Below are 13,659 nucleotides of genomic sequence, written 5' to 3'. Positions count from 1 at the left end.
TTTTAAAAAAAATTAAATTTAGAGTACCCAATTATTTTTTTTTCCCAATTAAGGGGCAATTTAGCACAGCCTTACCTACACATTTTTGGGTTGTGGGGGTGAAACCTATGCAGACACTGGGAGAATGTCCAAACTCCACACAGACAGTGACCCAGGGACAGGATTCAAACTCGGGTCCTCAGTGCCGTAGGCTGCAGTGCTAACCACTGCAGTGCCACGCGCCGCCCTTTTGGATTCTTTATAAATCTTCCTGCGTATTTCAGAACTTCCATATAGCCCCATGTTCACTGGCCCAGTGTAAAGGTGAAACATCATTGTTCTGCAGTGTCATACCCCCGCGACAACCATGGGGAAGCTTTCATTGATCTCCCCATGGGATTCGTGGAGCAGAGTTATGAGCAGAGGTTAAAAGCAGACCCTGACCAGAGCCTGGTGAGAAGTCCTCCCAGCTAGGATTGCTCTGGGAGTAAGATGCTGTATTATGCAGACCCTTATAAATAAATCTATATCACGTTTACTGTCAGCCTTCTCTGCGTCATTATATGTAGCCACTCTGTAGTGAAGGTCAGTGACTCTTTGGGATAGTTCTTTCAAGGTATGTTTGCTAAAGAGATTTTTTTTAATAGAAAATTAATATGCAATGGCTTGCCTTCCTGCTCTTGTAGCATTCGCTCTGGTGCATGAGGCCATGCATCTAACTCTGGTCTCCTCTTATTTCTCTCTACATTCTGCCTCTCGACAACAAAAACCGAAAGCACTGCATGGTATTCACATGTATCCTGACCATATCCAGCTCTACCACGCCATCAACTCTCTCGACCTCTCCACTCTCTCCAGTAATTCAGATTACTTGTCTGCCATCGAATACTAGATGAGTAAAAATTTCCTCCAACTAAATATTTGGAAGACCAAATTTATTGTCTGCACTCCTAGCCAGAATCTCCAGTCCTCTCCCTGGCAAACTGTAGGAGGCCGAACCAAACTGTTGGCAACCATAGTGTCGTATTTGACCCCGAGATGAGCTTCTGACTACATATTCTAGCTGTCACAAAGACTGTATATTTCCACCACTGTAACGTCATCCAATACCATTCCTGTCTTGGCTCATCTGCTGCTGAACTCCTTGAGACTTGACCATCCCAGTGTACTCCTGCCTGGCTTTCCTCCATGAACCTGAGGTCATTCAAACTCTGCTGCCTGTGCCCTACATTGCATCCACTATTTTAATTGCTCCTATGCTGGCCATACCTCTGGCTGCCAAAGTTTTTCACTCTGGCATTCTCTCCTTAAACCTCTTTGTCTTGACCTTGCCGTCCTTCTTTAAAATCCCTAGAGTGTAGAATGAGGCCATTCCGCCCATTGAGTCCGCACAAACCATTCGAAAGACTACCCTACGTAGGCCCAATTCATCATGGCCAATCCACGTGACCTGCACATCTTTAGACTGTGGGAGGAAACTGGAACACTCGGAGGAAACCCACACAGACATGGAGAGAAAGTGCAAACTCCACACACTTCTTTAACCTGGTGTTGAATACTACCTCTTTAACCAGGTTATTGGTCATCTATCCTACTATCCCCTCTGTGTCTGACTTGGTTTGATAACACTCCTGTGAAGTGCATGCATTAAAGGCACTAGAAGTGTGCAGTTGTAGAGAGATAGTGAGCAAATGAAGATGAAAAGGAGACAAACAGGAAGAGAGGAAGAATAATTAAAACAGAAGAGTAATAAACAAAATGAGAAAAAGGGAAACTGAGAGACTTAATGGGCTCATATATATAAAACAATGTGCGCGATCCTCCGTCTGTTCATGCCAGTGGGATCCTCCAGTTCTGCCGATGGCGCATCACCACAGTAGGTTTCCCGATGACGTGAGGCAAATTCAATGGAAAATCCCATTTCATGGCAGTGGGACCAGAAGATTCCACTGCTGGCCTAGGGCGGGCCACCTCTCGCCACCAAGAAACATGCGTGGGGAGTCCAGAAAATTTCCCCCAATATATCCTATGAGCAATGTTACAGAGATTGGTTAGTCTTTAAGATTTCATAAAATTTGGGATTATTTTCAGGGAAGCCATCTCTCTGTACTTAACTGTGCTTCCGTTTGTGCCTCAGGGTATTGTACATTGGTCTGGCCTGTAATACAGCTCGGTTTTTGTATATCTCTTATTTGGAAAATGCATGGTACGTACTCCCCATGGAGGTGATGCAAGGTAAGGAAACGTTAAGAAAATTTTGAAACCTTAAAAAAAGGCAAAATGAAATAATTATAATAATCCTCCCTGAAATATCAGCACAAAAGTGATCAAGTAGAACGGTTCCTCCACTTGTTATTTATATCGTGAGTGGAAATCGGTAAAGTGAGTCTCATTTGCTGGGTAAAAAAACATTTTCCCTTTTCACCTCTAGCTGACTGTATTTTTGTGTTGTTTACACAGTGTGTTGTGATCTGGAATTCACTGCCTGAAAGGGTGGTGGTTGCAGATTCAGTAATAATGTACAAAGGGGAATTAGATAAATAGATGAAGGGACAAACATTACAGGGTTATGGGGAAAGAACTAGCACAAGCGCAACTGACTGAATGGCCTCCTTGTCCACTGTACCATTCTATGATTCTCTGCATAAAGTAGAGAAAAAATCTTGGACAAGTTTTATGCATCCCATAAAAAGGTATCATTAATTCAATTGAAAAATTAAATCAGAATTCCTTTGCCTTGGTTTTCTTGATGCCTTAGAAAACGATGCATTTTCTTTTAATCGTGAAGGTAGTGCATATTTGACCAACGCATTTCATTATTTAAATATTGTACATTCCAAATAGAATATAAATCAAATGTTGAAAATATTTTTTACTTGTCTGTAGGTGTTACCCATGCAGCTGTATGGGCTGCATGCATCTCCTATCTCAGTGCAGCTGTACCTCCCGCATTAAGGACTTCGACACAAGGAATTCTACAAGGGCTCCATCTGGGTTTGGGTCGAGGCTGCGGTGCCATGGTGGGAGGAGTAATGGTAAATGCCTTTGGTGAGTAATGACATGATGGCTTTTTTCCATATTTTCTGTCTTGGCATTTTGAGAATTGGGAGAGAACAGCTCATTATTTATCTAGCAGCCGCAGCTTTTTCTCCTCATTATCTTGCTCTCAAGCTGTGTTGAACACTAATGAATTTGACGGGCTTCAGCTCATTTAGAGGTATGCATGTCATTTATTATAATAAAAAATTATAGCTACAATCACAAATAGAATATTGAATAAATATAACGTTCAGAGCACTTAATGATTATTACGTTATCTTGGAAAAAAATCATTCCTCATCACGTCCTGTTTCACTGCAGCATATTAATATTCAGAACTGCGGAATCGTCTTTTCTGACCTTTAAAAATTCCCTTCCGTTCTCATTTGGTTTTTGGAGACTCTAGATGTTAATATTGTAGAATAAAACTGGTTTTTCAGGACAGTCTGGGTAGATCATTAACGTTTCAATCTTAAAAAGAATGCATCTTTCACTTTAGTTGCGCAGCTGATTCGAGTAAAGGGCAACACGAGGCTATTAAACAAGAAATATTCCATGCTGCCAGGCCAGAATGTTTTAAAAATAAAGGAAGCAAAAAATATAACCAGGATCCCTGGGATAATGCACCGACTGGTGAAACACTGAGCCAGATATCCAAGGCAATTCTCAGGGTCCATACCCAGTTCATGCTCAGTTGCTTGGTCTCAGTCCAGGTAGATGTTAGGGTGTTATGATCACCCTCAATGCCACTGGGTTTTGGAGAGTTACAGTTTCGCAGAGTCATTTGGCCCATCAAGACAGTGGCAGCTTTTCGGTAGATTCTTAAAGCGTGGGTCATTTTTTGGAAACATGGTTGAATTATGTGAATGGGTGACTAAAGTAGTGCCCAGAGGAAAGTTAATTCATTTTTTTCGATAATCTTTTAGAAGGTATTTTATAAAGTCTTCCATATGAGACTCCTATCTAAAATTGAAGCTTATGGAATTGAATGCTAATTTACTGACCTAGTCAGGAACCCAGTTGAACAACAGAGGACAGACAGTAAGGATAAGGAGCAGTACTCTATTTGCAGGATATGACTCGTTGCATCCAGCAAGGATCTGCGTTGGGGCATCAACTTCTTTTTCTTCGGTTCTCTGCCTGAAGGCACGTCCGACCTACAGTGTTGCAACCTCCACCATGGGGAGGGCAAAGAGGAAGGTCCTGAATCTACCCCAGCCGAAACAGGGATCTAACCCCAGACTGTTGGAACAAACCTGATCCAAAGCAGTGTCTAGCCATCTGGCCACCAAGATGTCGCACTTTATATACATGTTGTAGTCTGGGCCTAGGAATAGTGGTGGTAGAGGCTCCAATTTCCTTATGTCTGACCAGTAATCTCTTCTGCACTTACCCACCTGCTTGCCGTATGTTATAAGGGTTTACATAAGACCATAAGACATAGGAGTGGAAGTAAGGCCATTCGGCCCATCGAGTCCACTCCGCCATTCAATCATGGCTGATGGGCATTTCAACTCCACCTACCAGCATTCTCCCCGTAGCCCTTAATTCCTCGCGACATCAAGAATTTATCTATCTCTGCCTTGAAGCCATTTAGCGTCCCGGCCTCCACTGCACTCCGCGGCAATGAATTCCGCAGGCCCACCACTCTCTGGCTGAAGAAATGTCTCCGCATTTCTGTTCTGAATTTACCCCCTCTAATTCTAAGGCTGTGCCCACGGGTCCTCGTCTCCTCGCCTAACGGAAACAGTTTCTTTGCGTCCACCCTTTCTAAGCCATGTATTATCTTGTAAGTTTCTATTAGATCTCCCCTTAACCTTCTAAACTCCAATGAATACAATCCCAGGATCCTCAGCCGTTCCTCATATGTTAGACCCGCCATTCCAGGGATCATTCGTGTGAATCTCCGCTGGACACGCTCCAGTGCCAGTATGTCCTTCCTGAGATGTGGGGCCCAAAACTGGACACAGTACTCCAAATGGGGCCTAACCAGAGCCTTATAAAGGCTCAGTAGCACATCGCTGCTTTTATATTCCAACCCTCTTGAGATAAATGACAACATTGCATTTGCTTTCTTAATCACGGATTCAACCTGCATGTTTACCTTTAGGGAATCCTCGACTAGCACTCCCAGATCCCTTTGTACTTTGGCATTATGAATTTTCTCACCGTTTAGAAAGTAGTCTATGCTTGGATTCTTTTTTCCAAAGTGCAAGACCTCACATTTTCTCACGTTGAATTGCATCAGCCATTTCCTGCACCACTCTCCCAAACTGTCTAGATCCTTCTGCAGCCTCCCCACTTCCTCAGCACTACCTGCCTGACCACCTAACTTCATATCATCGGCAAACTTCACTAGAATTCCCCCAGTCCCTTCATCCAGATCATTAATATATATGGTGAACAGCTGCGGCCCCAACACTGAACCCTGTGGGACACCGCTGGTCACCGGCTGCCATTCCGAAAAAGAACCTTTTATCCCAACTCTCTGCCTTCTGTCAGACAGCCAATCCTCAACCCATGCCAGTAGCTCACCTCGAACACCATGGGCCCTCACCTTACTCAGCAGCCTCCTGTGTGGCACCATATCAAAGGCCTTTTGGAAATCCAGATAGACCACATCCACTGGGTTTCCCTGGTCTAACCTACTTGTCACCTCCTCAAAGAATTCTAACAGGTTCGTCAGGCACGACCTCCCCTTACTAAATCCATGTTGACTTGTTCTAATCCGACCCTGCTCTTCCAAGAATTTAGAAATCTCATCCTTAACGATCGATTCTAGAATTTTACCAACAACCGAGGTTAGGCTAATTGGCCTATAATTTTCCATCTTTTGTCTTGATCCTTTCTTGAACAAAGGGGTTACAACAGCAATCTTCCAATCGTCCGGGACTTTCCCTGACTCCAGTGATTTTTGAAAGATCTCAACCAACGCTTCCGCTATTTCTTCAGCCACCTCCCTCAGAACTCTAGGATGTAGCCCATCGGGGCCAGGAGATTTGTCAATTTTAAGACCTTTTAGCTTTTTTAGCACCATCTCTTTTGTAATGGCAACCATACTCAACTCAGCCCCTTGACCCTTTATAATTTTTGGGATATTACTCATGTCTTCCACTGTGAAGACAGACGCAAAGTACTTATTAAGTTCTCCAGCCATTTCCTCATCTCCCATCACTAGCCTTCCGGAATCAGTTTGAATTGGCCCAATGTCTACTTTGGCCTGTCGTTTGTTTCTTATGTATTGAAAGAAACTTTTACTATCATTTCTTATATTACTGGCTAGCCTGCCTTCATATTTGATCCTCTCCTTCCTTATTTGTCTCTTTGTTAACCTCTGTTTGTTTTTGTAGCCTTCCCAATCTTCTGATTTCCCAGTGCTTTTGGCCACTTTATAGGATCTCTCTTTTTCTTTGATACATTTCCTGACCTCCTTTGTCAGCCATGGCTGTCTAATCCCTCCTCGGATAATCTTTCTTTTCTTGGGGATGAACCTCTGTACAGTGTCCTCAATTATGCATACAAACTCCTGCCATTTTTGCTCTACTGTCTTCCCCACTAGGGTCTGCTTCCAGTCGATTTTCGCCAGTTCCTCTCTCATGCCCTCGTAATTACCTTTATTTAACTGTAACACCATTACATCCGATTTTGCCTTCTCTCTTTCAAACTGCAGACTGAACTCAACCATATTATGATCGCTGCTTCCTAAGTGTTCCCTTACTTTAAGATCTTTTATAAAGTCTGGTTCATTACATAGCACTAGGTCCAGAATAGCCTGCTCCCTTGTGGGCTCCATGACAAGCTGTTCCAAAAAGCCATCTTGTAAGCATTCCATGAATTCCTTTTCTTTGGATCCACTGGCTACGTTATTTACCCAATCCACCTGCATATTGAAGTCCCCCATGATCACCGTGACCTTGCCTTTCTGACATGCCTTTTCTATTTCCCGGTACATGTTGCGCCCCTGGTCCTGACCACTGTTAGGAGGTCTGTACATAACTCCCATTATGGTTTTTTTGCCTTTGTGGTTCCTCAATTCTACCCACACAGACTCCACATCATCCGACCTTATGTCGTTTAGTGCCATAGATTTAATTTTGTTCTTAACTAACAAGGCAACCCCACCCCCTCGGCCCACCTCCCTGTCTTTTCGATAGGTTGTATATCCTTGGATGTTTAACTGCCAGTCCTGAACCCCCCTGCAGCCATGTCTCTGTGATGCCTACCACATCATAATCATTCACGATGATCTGTGCCATTAGTTCGTCTACTTTGTTACAAATGCTACGAGCATTCAGGTAAAGTGCCTTAATGCTAACTTTCTTATCATTACAGATATTGGAAGTCCTAAGATGTCCAAAGTTATCCTTCCTTTTTGTTGCATTCCTAGTCTGCCTCAAGCTTAAATCCACCTGCCTACATGTTATCCTCCTGTGTATCTTGCCATTTAACTCCATGCTCCCTGTCGCTTTCACTTTCCCTTCCCCCCCAACTCAGAAGTTTAAAGTCCTACTGACCACCCTATTTATCCTCTTCGCTAGAACACTGGTTCCAGATCGGTTCAGGTGGAGACCGTCCCAACGGTACAGATCCCCCCCGGTTCCAAAACTGATGCCAATGTCCCATGAAGTGGAATCCCTCTTTCCCACACCAATCCCTTAGCCACGTGTTTACTTCCCTAATTTTCTTATCCCTATGCCAATTGGCACGTGGCTCGGGCAGTAATCCGGAGATTATGACACTTGAGGACCTGTATTTCAATTTTCTTCCTAGTGCTTGATAGTCCCCGAACAGGTCCTCCACCCTAGCTTTACCTATGTTGTTAGTCCCAACGTGGACCACAACAACTGGATCCTCCCCCTCTCGCTCCAATATCCTTTCAAGCCGGTCGGAGACGTCCCGCACCCTGGCACCGGGCAGGCAACACACCATGCGAGACTCCCGATCCGGCTTGCATAGGATACTATCTGTCCCCCTAATTATAGAATCCCCTATAAGAACTACTTGTCTTTTTACTCCCCCCTCTTGAATGGCCTTCTGCACCATGGTACCGTGGTCAGCTGGCTCATCCTGTCCAGAGCCCTTTTCCTCATCCATACAGGGAGCAAGAGTCTCATACCTGTTGGACAAGGTCAAGGGCTGAGGCTCCTGCACTCAGGTTCCCCCTGCCTGCCTCACTTACAGTCACACTCTGAAGTCCCTGATCACTTACTGAATGTGAATTACTTAATCTCCCAGGTGTGACTGCCTCCTGAAACAAAGTGTCCAGGTAACTCTCCCCCTCCCGAATGTGCCGCAGTGTTTGAAGCTCAGATTCCAGATCATCAACTCTGAGCCGGAGTTCTTCCAGCAACCAACACTTGCTGCAGATGTGGTCATTGCCATTCACAAGGGGAACAGCCAGCTCCCACATCATACAGCTACAGCACATCACCTGCCCAGCCATCCCTGATTAGTTAATTACTTTATCACTTTGTATAAATTTCAGTTAAAAAAAAAACTTGGATACCTCTGCTATAGTCTTTTCCAACCTAGTTCTGGTTAACAAATAAGAAAAAGAAAAATAATAATGTAATAAGGCACTCACCTGCTCACCCCAATGGGTCTTATTATTAGGTTAGAGGAGGAGGGCGGGTGGGAGACACTACACGTGTAGTGTCTCGGGTTTCCTCTCCACCAGAATTTATTGACTAGGGAGGGGTAAACCTTCCCAGAAGTCCGCGGGACAAACTTCCTGTTTCCTGCAAAGGTAAGTAATTTAAACTTACAACTCACACTCACCTCCCGATAGGCTCAGCACCTGCCGGTATCCAATGGCTGGCCGCTGCTCCGGCAATGAAATTTACAAATCTGTTGGTATTCCACTCCCCTACTCTTACTATAGTCCTACATTTGTTTTCTTATCAAGCATATATCCAATTCCTTTTTTTTTTTACCCAATTCATTTTTTCCAATTAAGGGGCAATTTATCGAGGCCAATCCACCTACCCTGCACATCTTTGGGTTGTGGGGGTGAAACCCACGCAAACACGGGGAGAATGTGCAAACTCCACACGGACAGTGACCCAGAGCCGGGATCGAGCCTGGGACCTCGGTGCCGTGAGGCAGCAGGGCTAACCCACTGTGCCGCCCTCCAATTCCCTTTTGAGAGTGATGTGAACTCTGCATCCACCAGTTTCAGGCAGTGCCTTCCAGATCATTATACGACAACTCCTACAGGAATATATATGTACATGACTATTGAATGGGAATGACATTGGGGCGAGGTGCATCCATAGTGCTGCGCCCGGCATGGAGCCGGGTGTGAAGGGTGAATGATGGGAGAGGCCCAAGTTGGGCATTGAGCTAGGCTGATCACAGATCTCGTGATTCATGGCGCCTGGTGCAATCCGGATCACGCCCAGTGATATTTACGGCTCATTTAAATATGGGTGGGCCCGATGGACCCTCACCGCTGTAGCGTCCGCCAACCTCCACATTGGTGACTGCTCTGTCCTTGGCCAGCCCCATCAGGGCCCGTTTCTCGAAGGTAGTGAGGATGCACATGTCCGGCACCCCTCCACCAGCCTGGGCCCTCTCCTGGTGATTGTGGGAGAGCTTCTCCTGCGGAGGCACAGAGAGCATCGTTAGCCACATGCGTGGTTCACTGTGGTGTGAGGGGGGTGTGTGAAGGAGAGTTAGCAGGGTTGAAGGAAGGGGGGTGAAGGGAGCGTTGGAGGATGCTCACATGGGGACAGAAAGGTCTCCGGGGACGGGACGGGGGGGGGGGGGGGGGGGGGGGAAATGGGGTTGTTGGTGTCAGCTCACCCGTGTTGGCCGGTGTAGGTTGTTGACCTTCTTACGACACTGGAGGCCAGTCCTCCTAGTCACACTCCCCAAGCTCACGGCCGATGCCACCGTGCCCCAGGCAGCACTGGCTGCCCTGTAGCTCACCCACCGGGACCCTCGAGAGAACAAGACATCACTGCATCAAGGAGCCTCCCCAGATCTGCATCCCCGAATCTTGGGGCCGGTTGTCTCAGCGCCATGGCTGTGAGCTGAGTGGGGCTCGCTTTGTAACTGCTGTTTAAGTGCTGCTCGACCTTGTCGGTGGGAGGGGTGGTGGGGGGTGCTGGCGAGCGCTGGGGAACCTTAATTTGCGGCGAGAAGTCTGTGGGGCCTCGTTATGTGGGCCAGTTAATGTTGAATAGCGTCTCCGGCCCGAGAGTCAGGAAGCTCGCAGCAGTTCCTGCTTGCTACCACACTTGGAAATCTTTCCGGAGAATTGCGCTCTTAAAAAGTTTTGGGAGAAATGTGCTCATTGTCTTTAGCTGTGACAGCCTTACATAGTCTTGTACCCTGCTTATATACTTACTGCCCAGTTTCAGAAATGGGAAATGCCCACTTAGGAAATGGTACCCCTTGTGGCAACTAAACAGTACGAGAAGACCACGTGGTCTATACTTGACTGGAGTCACCACATTGATGATAGAAACATGAGCAATATAAAAATTACAAAACAGAACAGAACTACTTTTAGTTGTACTCTGACATATTGGTATCCAAATTCAATTTCTGCGTTTCCATTCATTTCCGTTGCAATACACAATACAGCAGCAAGCTTCTGCACATTTTACAGTTCTTTAGTCATGAAATAATCTAAACATAATGGATCATTGGATCAGCTGAAGTTTCCTCAGCAATGTATTTAAACCGTCCTATTGACCTTAATCTATTCAAACAAACTGAATTTGGTGGTTCCTTCTGAATCAAGCTGCTTGTTACATGATGTGGATGTGAAGAACTACTACATTAGGTACATAACTATAAAGTGGCAGAAAGCCAATGTCAGGGAGGTTAGGTTTTGTATCAGGTTTCCATACAGGCCAACCTACAAAGGCTTTGAGAAACTAACCTCCAGCATCAAGAAATTTGACACGTCCCCAAAGAAGGTTGACAACTCAAAAAATAAATATTCACCTGAAGCGAAACTTTGAGTAAAGTTCTAAGACCTAGGGCAAAGTTGAATGAATAAATAAATTGCTGTTTGTTATATTGGATTGTGAGTTCCTTTTTGCAAACATGTTCCACAATTCAGTGGCCAATTTTATGGAGTTTGGGCAGACACTTGGCTGACCCATACTCGCATGATGTTGCATGAGAAGATGTCGGCCATGCTTCCTGACGTCATGGTGCCCGCATGCGATATTTTGGTCATGGGAAGCACACAAGCATCGGAAGTGCACCCGCCAACAATTGAAAGCACAGTTAACTTAATTAAGTATACGATTGGCCCTAATTTTACATGGCCTGTGTGCTTTTATACTTGGCACATGGATCAAGCGGTCAGGTGGCGTTCATGTATTTTCACCATTTCCGATCCAAAGTGGGATAAAATGTCCAGGATTAAATAAAATACAATGTTTGAGGATTTAGATGTGTTTTTCTGCCAGTTGCTTGATTCGCTATGATAGTTTGCCAGTATATGTTTGGTTCAAATGTCATTAAAACAATACTGCAACTCTCTGAGGCAGTCATCAGGGGGTTTGCTGGAAACGCCTGCCTGCACTCGACACTCGCTCTCTTCCCGCCCTCCCCGGCAGCACTCAGAATGGCCATTAATTCATCATTTATGAGATTTCCAATCTCATTTCTGCCGCAGGAAGATACCAAGCAGAGCTAGGTAAATCCTTGCTGGGAGGCGAGTATTGAAGGGCCCAATTCTTCCAGCAACTCCTTGAACCACCTAAAGAGCAGTGTCGAGGTTCAGTGCTAGGTTTGTCTGTCTCCTCTCATCAGAGAGATGATGGTTGCCCAGAAGAATGGAAGAAAAATAAACAATCAAAACGGTGGCGGGCACTAGTTCAGAATGCCCAGAGCTAGTGTTTTAACTCCTGCCCAGTTCATGGAGCCAGTAGTTGTGATCTGTTTCACAAGTGGCGGCTGTTACAGTGAATCATAATAGATGGCATGCCACTGTGCTAACATTACTATCAAACTAACATGATATTATACTGCGTGGTTTAAATTGTAGTCACATCAGGTTTCATTTAGTCATGGTCACGCCTTTTACTGAAATTATCTTTGTAGATATTAAGTACCTTGTGATTCATAAATGAACAGGGTATTTCCATTCGGTAATATTGTGTGATATGGATTTCAGGTGCTCCACAAACATTCCGTGGGATTGGTATGGCCTCTCTAGTGATTCTCCTACTTTTTGCCTTGATCCAATGGTTGGCAGTGCCTGATGAAGATGAAGGTATTTATCACTATCGCATTCACAGGAACTGTGTTAATCCTGACTAGAAATTTCACTGAAATGTTATTATGTAATATTAAACATGTTTAAAACATATTTGGCCTTTAATTCCCCTCCAAAGTTAAACTGAAAAGCAGGTGGCCTCTGTCCTGGCGCAGGCTAACGGGTTACCAGCGAACAGCTGTAAGGGGATGGTTTTACCTCCCTCTCCCTTCCTTCCCAGTCCACTACCTTCCATGAGGCATGCAGGTAAAAGAAAATGCCTGCAAAGCCCCAACTTCTGATGTATTTGCAGCAGAGTGAAACCTGCTTTCCAACCTTGAGCAAGGCCAGAGACTCCTTCCAAATTCCAAGCAAGGGTTGTTTGTTGGAAGGTGCCAGACACCACTGCTTGTAGGGTGCATCGATGGCATGAACCACCCTTGTGAGGCAGGAGTCCAAATGGGCTGAAGAGAAGTTTTTGGGATAAACCTTTTAGTTCCCATAGGAGCCATTCTGACTACAGGAGATATTTAATCTCCTCTGGCATGGATCACCCTAATCTAATAAAGGGTGGAGTCTAGTTAAAAAGCCTCAAAGGGACTCTTGTTAGTTTGCGGGACAGCGCCACCAAGGTTTAAAGAAAGGAATTTCTTGGGAGACCTCCTCCTGCATTGAGAAATAGGGGAAAAGCGAATATAACCCCCTGACTTAACCTTTAAGATCTAGTCCAAATGTGTAATTCCACCACCACCAATTGCCTCCCCCTCCCCTCCCCCTCCACCCACAAAGATATAAACTTGTATTCGCACCAAGACTGGAATTTACGACCCCATGGGCTGAATTCTTCCATCCTGGGACTAAGTCCGGTGGCAGGCAGGAATGTAAAGAGCACAATCTCATGCCCAAACAACAGAATCCTGTTTGGGTGCGTATAGCGAGGTCTTTCTCTGGGCCTGCAGCGCTATCAAACGGGACTCTTTTCTTTTGGCTGCGGTCAGGAACACCGCGCCTCACTGCCCGTCAGTGCACGGAGATCGGGGCGCCGTTTTCAAAAAATGCTGCCCGATCTCTCAACCGTTCTCCGACACCGCACTGCGGACTGCGGAACCCCGCACTGCTCCATAATAATAATCTTTATTGTCACAAGTAGACTTACGTTTACACTGCAATGAAGTTACGGTGAAAAGCCCCTAGTCGCCACATTCCGGCGTCTGTTCGGGTACACAGAGGGAGAATTCAGAATGTCCAAATTACCTAACAGCACAGGCTGGATTCGAGTTTGGCTGGAGAATCCAAGTTTCCGACCAAATCGTAAGCGTCGCCGCTTTCGCGACGCTCTGCCCTTTTCAAAGTGGCATATTGACGGCGTCAGGGCATTTCCTGAAGCACGCCCCCAATGCTCCGCCACTGACCAGCTGAGT

The 13,659-nt window shown here is 45.5% G+C and overlaps 1 protein-coding gene across 1 annotated transcript in view; it reads left to right on the top strand.

Moving 5' to 3' along the window:
• Window positions 1-13,659, top strand: part of mfsd6b (major facilitator superfamily domain containing 6b) — a 108,266-nt gene that overhangs the window by 79,466 nt on the left and 15,141 nt on the right. Inside the window, 3 exon segments of the mRNA XM_038789147.1 lie at window positions 2,117-2,214; window positions 2,866-3,027; window positions 12,158-12,256. Coding sequence (XP_038645075.1) covers window positions 2,117-2,214; window positions 2,866-3,027; window positions 12,158-12,256 — 359 coding nt within the window.

The sequence above is a fragment of the Scyliorhinus canicula genome, chromosome 2 (assembly GCF_902713615.1).
Source record: "Scyliorhinus canicula chromosome 2, sScyCan1.1, whole genome shotgun sequence".
NCBI lineage: Eukaryota > Metazoa > Chordata > Chondrichthyes > Carcharhiniformes > Scyliorhinidae > Scyliorhinus > Scyliorhinus canicula.
This window is presented reverse-complemented; position numbering and strand designations above follow the sequence as displayed.